At 42.5% G+C, this 13,410-nt stretch overlaps 2 protein-coding genes across 3 annotated transcripts in view; both read left to right on the plus strand.

Moving 5' to 3' along the window:
• The window catches only part of GJE1 (gap junction protein epsilon 1), a 9,618-nt gene extending 3,619 nt beyond the window's left edge, over nucleotides 1-5,999 (plus strand). The window contains exons 2-3 of the mRNA XM_026795409.2: nucleotides 2,985-3,167; nucleotides 3,566-5,999. Of these exons, the coding sequence (XP_026651210.1) occupies nucleotides 3,042-3,167; nucleotides 3,566-3,961 (522 nt within the window). The 5' untranslated portion in view covers nucleotides 2,985-3,041 and the 3' untranslated portion in view covers nucleotides 3,962-5,999. The remainder of the gene's footprint in view (nucleotides 1-2,984; nucleotides 3,168-3,565) is intronic.
• Nucleotides 6,000-8,811: 2,812 nt separating this feature from the next.
• VTA1 (vesicle trafficking 1) overlaps nucleotides 8,812-13,410 on the plus strand; it is a 39,150-nt gene continuing 34,551 nt past the window's right edge. For both annotated transcript variants that reach the window (XM_005490257.4, XM_005490258.4), the window contains exon 1: nucleotides 8,812-8,996. In XM_005490257.4, coding sequence (XP_005490314.1) covers nucleotides 8,888-8,996 — 109 coding nt within the window. In that variant the 5' untranslated portion in view covers nucleotides 8,812-8,887. The remainder of the gene's footprint in view (nucleotides 8,997-13,410) is intronic.

Below are 13,410 nucleotides of genomic sequence, written 5' to 3' on the forward strand. Positions count from 1 at the left end.
AAGTGACAATTTTATGGGGGGCCCATTCATCACACTCACTGGAGTTTTACTGCAGACACCCATAGGGTTTGTATTGGGTTTATCTGACAACCTCTCCAGAATTAATTTGTTTTTTATATTTCAGTGCAGCTGCATTCCTTATGTGTTCCTATAAAAAAAAATCAGAGCATGGCCAGCTAAGTCTTCTTTCAGCAGCTTTATCACATGACAGAGATTCAAGTTTCTATATTGTTACTGAGGTTGATTGTTGATTGTCTTGTATTAGACAATCCAGTCAGGTAAGTAATCATATGATTCTCACCTAAAAATAAAAAAGATACAAAGTAACATTTGTATTGTGCTGATTTTTACCTAAATGGTGTTCTGAAATATGGTTTCTATTTATAGTGGAATAAAATGTTGACCAAACTTTATGGGTTCACATTAATCAATTAATGTGCAAATAATCACTACTCTACCAAGCATGACAAAAAGCTTTGAAAGATCTATCTCCATTTAGAAACTAGGAGTTGTTAAGTTTTTCGATGGTGTTTTTCAACATTTCTATTTTAAGAAATCCTACTAAACACAAACACAACTACTTTTTGAGGTACATTCAACAGCAGATTTTCAATAGGCATTTCACATTTTAAAATAATTAAATTACTGAAATATTACTAACATTAAACATGCTGAACTAATTTAGTCATTTCATAGTATTGTGGGAGCACTAGAATTGCATTTGGACGATAATTAAGTTCCATATGTATTGAAAAACTATTCACTGTAACCAAAATCACTGCATTTTGGTCAAGGTCAGTCACCACGCTGAGAATCACAGTACTTTACTGCAGATCACACACCACTGAGAGACATTATTGCTTTTAGTTCATTTGACATACACAAACCTCAGCGTTCTCTCTATGCAACAGAGCAGCAGATTGCATTAAAAACGTTTGGAAACCCAGTCTGGGTGCTACCGATACAGCACCTCTACAGTACTCCGTGAGACAGACATTTAATTAACTGCCTGAACTAGGGGCTGCAGTAAATAACATGTACTTATTGGAGCACTTTTCACCTTCTTTCAGTAGATGCAGGGCGGGTTCCCTTTACAAAAGGCGTTCTGATGTCTTACAACAGTTATTTCAACCATATCCTTAACACAGTCATTGAGGCACCTCTTAGAGACGCAAGAGCTTAGTCCATAAATACAATAAACACCAATTTCCATCACTTCCCCTCTTCCGCCTATGTCTCCATGCCTATGAGCATACATGACGGAGGCAACAATGCTTTTTGATACATCATCTGGAAGTCATGCTGCAGCCAGTTACAAGGGAAGCTCTCTTTTGAGTTTAGAGGCAAAAGAGCAACTGCCCCTCTCTGGGTTTGGTGACCTGATTTCACTTTCCTACGCACGCCAAATAAACTACTGCATACCACTGAGTGAATGACAAATTAGCATTTCCCCTTTACTGGTTTCCCATCTCCATCCTTCCGCTCTCCATCTTCCCACAGAACTCCCACTGGGTTCAAACTACTGAGCTGAAGTACTTCCTTGCGGCAGATTACCACCAGGAGTGTCTGGCTCATGCACGGACTCGCATGCACAGCTCTTCTGGAGCTGCTCCAACTCCACATACTGAGTACGCTGGCAAACTATTAGTAGCAATTATTGCCATTAAGTTATTTGTAGCAACTTTGAAGTGGGTAATACTATTTGTTTTCATTCAATTTCTGGTTCTTTGAATGCAGAATCGTGGATCGGCAGCTTCCAAGTCCTGCAGCATCCTTTTCTATTGGATTTAGTCATAAAGTTGATAAGCTCTAGATGCTCCGGCGAGCAGAGTCCCGGCTCTTCCCGCCGGCGGCAGCCGGGACGAGGATGGAGGCCGGGACAGGGAGCGGCTCCGGGACTGGGCGGGGGTGATGGTCGCTACAGCGGGTACCCCGGCGCGGCGGTGAAAAGCCGGCAGGGCAGGGGCAGGGATGGGGACAGGGACAGGGGCAGGAGCAGCAGCAGGGGCAGGGGCAGGAGCAGCGGCAGGGGCAGGAGCAGGGACAGGGACAGGGGCAGGAGCAGCGGCAGGGGCAGAAGCAGCGACAGGAGCAGGAGCAGCGGCAGGGGCAGGGGCAGGGGCAGGTGCGCGGCGGGCGGCGGTGGCGGCCGGCGCTGCTGACGGTGCTGCCCGGGGATTATCGGCGGGCGCCGGCCGGCCCCGCTTTTGCTGCGCCCGCTGCCGGCCCGAACGCGGGGGCCCGACCGGGGACAAAGGGCGGAGCGAGCCGGGGCCGGGGCAGGGGTCGCGGCCAGGGGCAGGGCGGGCTCCGGCTCCGGCCGCCACCGCCCACACAGGGCACCTTCCCCAGCCATGTCCCCCAACTACATCCGGAGCTTCTCGGAGGGATGTGTGAGTACGCGGGGCGCGCCCCTGGCCCCACCGGAGCCGGGGTCCGGCCCCAAAGCGCGCACGGGCCAGAGGGGCCGCCCGCCCGCCTGCGCTCCCGGCCCGGGCTCGGCGGGGCAGGCGGCCGGAGCGGGCTGACAATCGCCCCTTTGGGGAGAGTGAACTTTAATTTGCGGGAATAAGGATGGTTCTAAGCATGGTTAGGTTTGATGGTGGCACGGCGGTCCGTGCTTTGCCATCACCTGACATCATGTGAATGAATCAGTACAACAGCAAAACGAATAGCCTTTGGGTCGAAGCGCTCAGCTCCGTCTGGCGCCTTCTGCAGCAGCGGAATACAGATAAAGGCAGTGAAACAAATGAACTGGCAAGTGCTAGACAAATTAACGTTTATATAAAGTTAGAAGGAACAATAAAGTGTTGTAAGAACATTATTCTGTTAGAGAGCTACTGCACCCTTCATAGGCAAACTGTCTCCTTTAAAACAAGTAGAATAAAATAAATATTCTGGATAATGAAAAAGAGCAACTAGACCTCCAACAATAACACTGTTCATTTTTGTTTTTTATGTTCAATGAACCCTCTGATTTGCAGCTCAGGCCGCCAACAGTAATTGGACAATTCCACACTCTTTTTTTTGGCTCAATTCGAATGTTTTTCCTTGGTGTTTTGGGCTTTGCTGTTTATGGAAATGAGGCCTTGCATTTCAGCTGTGACCCAGACAAGAGAGAGGTTAATCTTTTCTGTTACAACCAGTTCAGACCTATAACTCCTCAGGTAATTATCTTTTTCTGTTATTTTTTTTTTCATGGTAAAAATCCAATGTAAAGCAAATTAACTGCAAAAATTAAAGCATGATTTTTCCATATAAGTACTAACTGACTAGGCTAATTATCACTAGCTTTTTACATTAATATTTTCCTCTTACTATCCCTTTAGTTGTAACTAAATATGGAGCTGTGTTTCCTGTCCTTCAAAATAATACTAATGTTTCAGAACCCAACTAAACTTTTCCAACCAAAACATAACTGCTTTTTACCTTTATTGTCATCTAAGCTTTTCTACATTCGATATATATTAAAAACAGACTTGCAAAATGTTCCAATATGCATGTGTTTTAGCTGTTCCAAAGCAGTTGTAAATGATCTGACAGGTACATTTCTGCTGCATTTTAGGTATTCTGGGCATTACAGCTGGTGATTGTACTGGTACCTGGAGCCTTTTTTCACCTTTATGCTGCTTGTAAGAGCATCAAACAGGAAGATATTCTCCAAAAGTCATCATACACTGGTTTTTATATCTTCTCTGTTTTCTTAAGGATTGTCCTTGAAGTTGTGGCTTTTTGGCTTCAGATTCAGCTCTTTGGTTTCAAAGTGAACGCAATCTACATGTGTGATGTGGGAGCACTTGATAAAAAGTTTAACATTACCCGGTGCATGGTGCCAGAGCACTTTGAAAAGACAATCTTTCTTATTGCAATGTACACATTTACTGTGATTACAGTGATCTTGTGTGTTGCTGAAATTTTTGAAATCTCATGTAGAAGGCTAGGTATCTTAAAAACTCAGTGATGTCAACTTGCATTCATTTACTGCTCAGTCCACCTGCAGTTTTGTAACAATGGTTTCAAACCACAGCAGAAAAACATCTCCTGTCCTCTATGCAGTGCTGCAGAAGAGAACCACTCTCATGATTACTGAGGCAGAATGGTCACTTGACATAAAATTCTCTTCTAAAAACTTGCACACTATGAGAACAATCTTTGTTTCCAAGTCAAGGTCAAAGGCACTAAGATCTCCAAGAGCAATGTATTTTCATGACCTGCTACCTATGATAGTTATGCCCCCAGAGGAGTGCTTGTGTGTGAGGAGATGGTTATTTATAAACACACTTCTATTCACAGCTTTTCTGAACACATGCTATCTGAGTTAATAAGGCCATTGCCCTTCTAGGAAAAATTATTGCAAACTTTTTACATGTTCTTATGGCTTGAGAATTGAACAATAATAGTGGATGTTCTCCGTGTACCAGAAAGAACTCCAACATCTTCCCAAGAAGTGCCACTGAGATGTAACCTGCAACTCAGCCCCCAGGGGCAGAGGCTCCTGGTTAGACTGTGGTGACAACATATCCATGGATACCAGCTTACTTTGCAGAGGCTCAGCTACTGTCACCTGCTGGCTCAGAATCTCCTTTTAAAAGTGAAAGAGTAGCATGGTATTCTTTGTGCTGACTGCAATGCCTCACTACGTTTTAGCCTAACATAAAGAAGATTTTTACCAATATAGTATGATCACATTTTGAAGGAGGAAAAGGGCTTTTTAACAATTTTGCATAAGCGGCTTCAAAGTGTCAAAATAAAATCTTAGAGAAAAGCCTTTCCTAGGCCCAATCATGATTTGATTTCAATGTGTTTTGCTTGTGTGTGACTGCAGAATTGGGCCCACAGAATTTTCTGATGTTTGTGTCAGATCTAACTTTTTCTTGCTCTGACTAAGGCTGCTAGAATAACAATGAAAAAGAACTCTGCATATTAAAATTATTCTATGCAGTAAGTGTATTGGGTTAGGTTAGGTCTTAAACTTTTTATAGGCATCAGATGTTTTTGTGTGCAACAGCTTCTTCTTAAGGTTTAATAAACATAATAAATTTAGAAGTGATTTCCTTGTGCTGAAGTGAGATAAAGGAAAGAAAACAGATTTCAGAATCAGAAAGAAAGGAGGAGGTGGTTTCCTGTATAAAATATCTACAAATAGCTAGTACAACAATCAACAATTTTCCATCTGTTTTTCAAACATAAAAAAACTGAGATCCTGATAAGAGAATCTGGGTAATTTCAGAAATATTTAGAAAATTCTGGAAAAAATCTTACCAATTGTTTTACCACCAATTGTTAGGTAATTAGTCCAAATATGATTCAGCACAGCTGAATTATCATAGCCTTGTAATTCTCACCCACAAAAGTAAACCTGCTAAATAAATGGAATAGCAAGTTTTAGGTGTCTTGGATTTGATTGAATCTGAGTCGTCTGAAACAAAGTGGGCTACAACTAGATGTGTGGTTTTTTAAACATGCTGATCAAGAACAAAACTACATATTTCAATACATGTGCTATATTAAAGCATTAATATTATTTTTCCCTATGGAAATAAGTTTTATGTTGTCTTAAAGAAATGTCCAGTCAAAGCTATCAGATTTATGCAATATTAAATTAGTTATTTGATATTTGCAAGCATTGCAAGTGAAATAAAAATCACTGTGGTAACTTCTTGTTTACATAATATGCCATGTTCTTTGGTTGATACATGTCTAATTTTTCACTGTATATGTCAATATCCATCTGGAATTATTCTTTCCAATTGAAAATTGTAATCTCAAGTAAAAAAAATATTTAGAAAAACATACAGTATATAGAACTACTAAGAAAAAGAATGTACTTTCATGTGCTAGGAACAGTTGTTACCAACGGTACACTTGGAATCCCACTTCATCAGTTATTTGTATAATAATAAAATAACTTAATCACAACCTCGTCAGTATTTTCCCTGGTGTTCAATATGTCATTGCTTGTTGTTCTTCTGTAAATTTCCAAACACTTCAGAAGGGTCAGAAGAGTGCCAAAACCCTCAAGCCCTCAGGAGTTTTTTAAGTCCTTGTTGCCATCAAGAGCCTTGAAGAACAAGTACTAGCATGGGACTGTCTGAGGATGCCTTGAGTGATTTAGGAGCTGTGTTACTGGCCACCATGGCCTTTTCTTTCTGGTCACATTCTGGAACATATTAAAAATTTCCCTTCTTCCAAATCAGATACACCGATTTTTTTTTCTGCATTTCCTGTGGAATTAAAATTGTCAAACTCCTCAGTCCTTCATTTAAAAAAAAAAAAGTGCATTATTGCCTTTTAGTGCAAATGTTTTTCTGTGCCTCATTCTGCCATTAGTTTCTGGAACACATTGATGGAGATATTATATTCATGTAAAGAAATCGTTTCCCCATGGATATCAACACTTCTCTTTCCTATATTTGCCATTTGTTTTCCTGGCACTCATTGTATTCTCAAGTGTCTATAAACTTTTCTTTTGCTTAGTCTTCCAAACTCCCACCACTTTCATTCTCATTTACAATGTTTTCTATCAGCTTCCTTCCACCCTTACTCCCTCTGAGATTGATATGCCTTCATGCATTTCTCAGTATTGAGCTGATTTTTGCTCAAAGGCTTAGCAAGTATTTGAGACAATCATGAAGGCTTTTTTTCTGCTTTTGCCATTAAGAAAGGAATTTATAATACAGCTGGGGATTCTTTGATTCAATTCTATTTCTTTACACAGTGAACATGAAGTCCTGTCTCCCAGAACACTGAGGAAGCATTTTTGTTGCTTACATCAGGTTCACACTGTAAGTGCTTCTTTGACTTTTTCATTGTTTTCCACCATACTCTAGCCACCTAATTTTCACAGATAGCACTCAAAGCAATCCCCAGCTCATGTGTTTGCAATCAGTTTTGTCTCTAGTCAGACATCATGACCATTTCAGTTCTCACTTAACAAAGAACCGTAATTGTGACGTGATTGCATTTACATAGCTATATATATATATAGCTGCTCTGGGCCAGCCAGCCTCTAGTATAACACCACAGCATCCCAGTCCTGTAACCACTCCTTGTTCTCTGCTTTCATGGATTCTTCTCTTCTGTTCAGACATCATTTCCCTTCTGTTCCCTTTCTGGCACACTCCCATACCAGCAATGAGACAACACAACCACCTCTCCTACCCTGTGCCTCCGTCCAGCAAGCACTCTTCTTCATGGCCTGGAGCACTGACATTCCCTTCCTTTGCAAACAGACACTTTGAGATCAAGGGTTGGCTAAAGGGCTACCTAAAAGAAATGTAAAAATAGTTTTAACTATGCCATCAGAATGAGGTATATAGACACTAAATTTATATTGCAATAACTTGTGAGATTCATTTAAAACCATTTTGCTTCAACAGTTCACATTTCTCATCCTGTTCTTATCCCCTCTCTGCAAAACTAGAAATCCCTGGCAGTTATCTGAGAAAAAGTTATCTGAGAAAAAGTTATCTGATGATCCCCTGAGATGCATGCTCCGGAGCTGACAGACTTTCTGATAGCCACCAAGAAGCAGCCCAGTCCTATTAGCCAGGCCATGGTAGTATTACAAAATGGGGAACATGTTAAATTTTCTTAAGGAAGGATTTTCTTTGATGTTTAATCTTTGAATACTTTCAAGCTTAATCAAAAAGGGAGATTTAATATGTGAAAACAGACAGCAGCTAACAAGCAAGCTCTAACTGATCTCCAAGTGTTAGAAAAACAAATCACTTGGTAGTAGAAATGCCTTGTTTACCAGGTTTACATTGTTTGCCAGGTTTAGAGCTTGACATCCTTCATCCATCTCAGACCCTGGGGCAGGTTAACAAAGCTTGGAAAGAAGGACACAAGGAATGTAGAATTTACAGGCCACAGGGCCATTTGGCAGAACCCACAAAATAAGGAAGAAACTAATAAGGCCACTCAGTTACTGTGCTGCAATCAGCTCCAACTGGGTAAAAGGCAATTCTGGCAGGGGGAAATCCTCACCACCAGCTCATGGACAAGTGACCCAAGAAACTCAGCGACTCAAACAAGAAAGACTAAACATGGTCATCAATTAGCAGAAGAAACAAGAGAATAATTAACTAACAGAATACAGAAAACTAATTAATAAGAGAACTATTGTTCTCTTATTGAAAAACAAAGCAGCCTTTTTTTGCTAGTATGTATAAATAGTAAAGTGCTGATAGTTGGGGTGCTTGATTTATGGAATACCCCCAAACACCCAGGCTCGCCCAACTCTGAAATGAATAATCAATATCTCTCTCGAATGTGTATTTATTGGCTTGTTGCATACCGAGTAACTAATCCGATTTTTGCAGACAACAGTTTTTGGGGATGAAGGGAAGAGGCCCAGAAGAACAGGCACACCTCAGCCCCCAAGGGCCTCACGGACCTTAGCAAGCCTTGGGGCAGCCCAAGGAGGAGAAGTTTCAGTCTGAGAAAGGATTTTACTTGCAGGTGCACCTGCACAGGCCAGGTGTGCACAGCTCTCTGGGCTGGCCTGCCAAAGGGAGGGAGGCAGAAGGGACGGGGAGGGCGTCACTGCTCAGCCCTGGGCAGCCGGAGCCAGGCCGGCTGCGCCAGGGAGCAGCCCCGACCGCCCCCAGGTCTCCGGACCACGCAGGGGGCGTTTGACGCTGTAGGGCCCCACAGGCGGAAGGACGGACAAATGAACGGGTGGAGTAGTGGATGAATGAGTGGAGTGGTGGACGGACGGACAGACGGACAGACGGACGGACAGCCCCGCCCACCCCCTCCTGGCCCGCAGGGGGCGCTCCCCGCGCGCCGCCGCCCGCCGGCCCACGGCGCCCGAGCCGGAAGCGGAAGCGGCGCGCGCCAGCCCCGGGAGCGAGAGCCGAGCGCCGCCGCCGCCCCCCGCGCCATGGCGGCCCCGGCGCTGCCCCCGCTGCCGCCGCAGCTCAAGAGCATCCAGCACCATCTGCGGACCGCGCAGGAGCTGGACAAGCGCGAGCCCGTGGTGGCGTACTACTGTGAGTGAGGAGGCGACCGCGGCACCGTCCCGCCGGGCCCGGCCCGGCCGCCGCTGCACCGGGCGGAGCGCTGCTCCCCTGCCCGGGCGGACGGGCGGCCCGCGGGATGCGCGGAGACGCGGGGCCGGGGGGAAGCCCCACCTCTGGGCGGTGCGGGGTGGTCGCGGCAGCAGCGCCCGCCTCTGCCCCGCTCCGTGCTTGCGGAGCTCCAGCCCCTCGGCGGCCGGAGCGCGTCCCGGCAGCCCCGCCGCAGGCTTGTGCGACACCGTGTAAAGCGGTCCTGATAGGACAGTCCTAATAAGGACGGTAGAAACCAAAAACTGATGTTCAAGAAGTTTTCAGAGTTTTTGTTCTCCTGAAAAAACTTCCCTTCGGTCCTGTGTAACTCTGAATAAGTATTTTGAGTTTGAGAATCTTTAGTGCTGATAGAAGTTTTCATTTTCTCTTCTGTGAGGCTTTGTCGCTTTCTCGGAGTTCTCAAAGGGAGGTTTGCTCTTTTTCTGCTTCTTTCGCTGAAATGAGCCCAGCAAAACCTTACTGTAAAACTTGCAAGTTAATATGTAGATTTTTCAAGCTGATATGGCTTCTAAGCTAGTGGTTGTCAGCATGAACTGTGAGTCTTCCTAAAAGACTTTGTATAGTGAATTAGGAAATACAAGCGTGCTGTTAGTCTTAAATTCCTGTTACAGTTAAGCCACACTGGTAAACACTAGCAGATCACCAGAAATATATGTTTATGTTGTTGACAAGCCACCCTTAAAGGGAAGGAAGAGAGGTCATCACAGTGTTATTGAGATAGGAGGCCGTTTAGGACGTTTATAGGAGTTTATTGAGATAGGAGGTCATTCGAGGGGTTTACTTGGCTTGTCTTCAAGAAAAATGAAATAAAAAATAGATGTAGGACTGGTAGTTTTTCTTTGTAAGGTGATCTTAATTTAGAAGAAGAGTTAGTGAAATTCACGTTTCAGATAGCTCTGAAAAAACTATCGTCTGAGTGACAGAAGAATAATTTTGCCTTTTCTGTGTTACACAGGAATAGTGTGCAACCAGGAAGGTGAAGTGGCCACATACTAGAACACTGGATGTTCTCACTAGTATTCACTCTTGCTGGAAAAGCACAGGACAAGTGACACTGTGTGTGGCAGGAAGCAGCAGCTATGTCAAGTTGCACTGAGGGGCTTTTTTGTTTGTTTTTCTTTATTTCTTTGGATTTTTCTGCCAGAAAAATGTAGCACACTGTCTAGCTGTACAAGAAAAAGACGTGCATTAGTGTAGGTGATAAAATAAAAGTCTATTTTACACCAGAAATGTTTTAGTATACAATCTCTACTTTTCTTTGTGTTTTGCATTCTGAAACTTACATCTTAGTGTAGAGGGGAAAAAAGCCTGTGTTGGATAATTAGCATTTTCTGTAAATCATTTGCCTTGTCTGTCCTAAGTAGTCTGAAAATTTTATTTTTTTCATCTGAGTACTTCAACACATCTGGTTCATTACTGAATGTAGCAAAGACTGTATTCTAGAGGTATCTGTTTCATTGCAGTATTACGTAAAGTAAAAAGCACTGAGACCTCTTTTTCAAGTTAGGTCTCGCTCAGATCCTTTGTTTTTTTAAATACACGAAGGAGAAGAATGTGTTTTCACCAGTGTTCCACTGATGACACTTCCTCCCATGGTAGATGAGTTTGTCTGGATTGCAGAAAAGGCAGTACTCGTGCCCCATAGTTGTGGGTTTTTTTCTTCATTTAGTTCTGGCTTTGAAGCAAAAGTAAGATTTATGAAACATTAATTTTTAACATCAGGGGCTTGGCATAATTACATGGAATCCCAAAGTATTAATTATTAATATTGCTACTGTCAAAAAAATGTACTGTATATACTCCTAGCATACTATGACTGGTAAAAGCCTTGCTAAAATGATAGATTTTTAGAAGTGTAGAGCAGGGGATACAGAAAGATTTCAGGATTCCTTTCAAATAATGTTTTGAAAGGCATGCGGATTTATGTGGGGTTAAAGTAAGACTTCTCGGTAGATGCTTCACTGGAAAAAGTTAGCATCTCATTGTGGAGCCTTTGAAATGGATTTCAGAGGAGCTCTCTACATTTTATGTAACGTATTGTGTGCAAGGAATAGAGTGAGGAAAACTCTGTGTGTGCTAGATGTGTGTGGTGTTCTCGCTACACCAGCCTCATCTGCAGGCACATGCGTGGCACCCTGCATGTCCCAGGAGCTGCTGTGGCCTGTGCCTGGCACCCTGTGTGTCCCAGGAGCTGCTGTGGCCCGTGCCTGGCACCCTGTGTGTCCCTGGAGCTGCTGTGTCCCATGTCTGGCACCCTGCATGTCCCAGGAGCTGCTGTGGCCTGTGCCTGGCACCCTGTGTGTCCCAGGAGCTGCTGTGGCCCGTGCCTGGCACCCTGTGTGTCCCAGGAGCTGCTGTGGCCTGTGCCTGGCACCCTGCATGCCCCAGGACCAGGGGCTGGTGAGGCACAGCAGCGCGCTCCCTGTGTTGTTGAAAGGCTGTGTTCCATCACAGAGCTGCTTACGCAGCCGCTCTGTGAGCGGGATCATTGGTTAGCTAGTGGATGTAACCATCAGTCTGAACAGTGATGTGTTTGTAGCTTTGGAATGTTGCCATAAGTGGGTCATACCCAGAAAAAAGCTTCAGTCACAATATTATTGATGTTGCCATGGCACAGTAGTTTGTAGTATGGGCATATGTATGCTAGATTTTAATTTATGTTAATTTTAGTTAGATTGCGTTTTTATAGGCTGTATAATGTGTTATTAACAATAATAATGCAAATTAATTTGAGGATCGGATGCAAGTGGACTCTAGCAAGATGTGTCTGCAACATAAAATATTGCTTTCTATAGCTTAGCAGGAAATGTTTCCGAGAAACTACTTGCTGCTCTTGTTAATGTTTTTGTCTCTCATCATAGGTGCTGTAGGTGCACTCTTAAAGCTGAAAATTTATGTGACAATTACATAATTTATTTGACTTTTTTTTTTCTCTTGTGTTGTAGTGCATTTTGAGCATTAAGCTAGCATAAATCAGAAAGCCAACTGAAGAAAATGCTGTAGTCTTTCTCTAGCTTCTCATTCCCAACCCTGGACTACTTTAGAAGCAAATGTTGGTGTAATTGTATGATGAAAGACAATAATAAGCTATTTTTTCAGCCAGGCCAATTCACTGCTGCCTAAACAGCTGTGTTCCCACATAGACAAAGAAAAAGAACAAGACACACTGGCTGGGGGCAAAGGCAGGACTCCTGCTTTTTTGGTATTGCCGACATATGTTGATTTATAGAAACTGTAATTTAATTAACATTAATCTGTTTTACACAATATAAATAGCTACAGCAGGGATTATTTGTCTTTCTCAACTACCACATAATTTTCCACATGAAAAGTAAAATGTTGAACATTGATGTTCTTGTACACTCTAACACAACACTTCTTGTTGTGGTACTTCCACGTTGCAAAAATTTAAAAACTGGTTTGTTGCTGGTAATCCTGTGTAATCCTTACAAAACCCTCATTCTTAATCTTCTTTTTTTAGATATTCAGATTCAAAGCAGAATATGATCTGTAGCTTTATATGCGGTGTGTATACCATTACCTTTTTAGCCCTATCTATTATTAGTAGATGGATGTAATTGATTGAAGTAATTAATTTTTTTTTTCCTGCCAGAGTGCACCATAAATTTACATGGTTGTAACATTTCTTCTACCTTGAACACAGGCTGTAGGGAAATAAAGAAACCAGATTTGTTTTTTAGAAATTTTTAGTAGGACATGATCTCACAAAATAATTCTCCTTTTAAAGAGATTAGAAACTTAATGGTTAACGTAAGTGTCCAGCACTCTGGTAATCTACCACCTTATTTTAAAATGGTTTCCTCCACATATGATACTTTTTTCATTTTTGTGTTATTTGTTAATCATTGTCATTAAGTATGTAGCTATTTCAGGTTCAGTAAAGGTCAGTTTATTTAGCAGGTATAGTGGAATACCTGAAAAGTATGCTACACTGGTTGCCTAGCAAAGGGCACATATGTAATTGGTAGTCAATAAAATAACTTTTTATGTTAAAAACTTACTTGAGTCTAACTATTTGACTACTTTGAGATGTTATTTTGCAGACACAAGGAGGCAGGCTCTGATAAAAAAATTTCTGGCCTGTAATAACTGAAAAAATCTTGTCTCCAACTGTGGCATAAGCAGTTGGACTGATGAGTTGTTTTGTCAGGTTTTTTTGCAATTGCAAGGTTTTAGAGGTAACTGTATCTTCCAAAAACTTAAAGTTTGGAGTTAAAAGCAAGATTTTCATTAATGGCTGTTGTTTCAGCCTTCCATTGTTAATCTCTTTGCAGAAATATGTGGTAGTCTGTATTTATTGAACATTAATGTTCTA

This window comes from Zonotrichia albicollis, chromosome 3 (genome assembly GCF_047830755.1).
Source record: "Zonotrichia albicollis isolate bZonAlb1 chromosome 3, bZonAlb1.hap1, whole genome shotgun sequence".
Classification (NCBI taxonomy): Eukaryota; Metazoa; Chordata; class Aves; order Passeriformes; family Passerellidae; genus Zonotrichia; species Zonotrichia albicollis.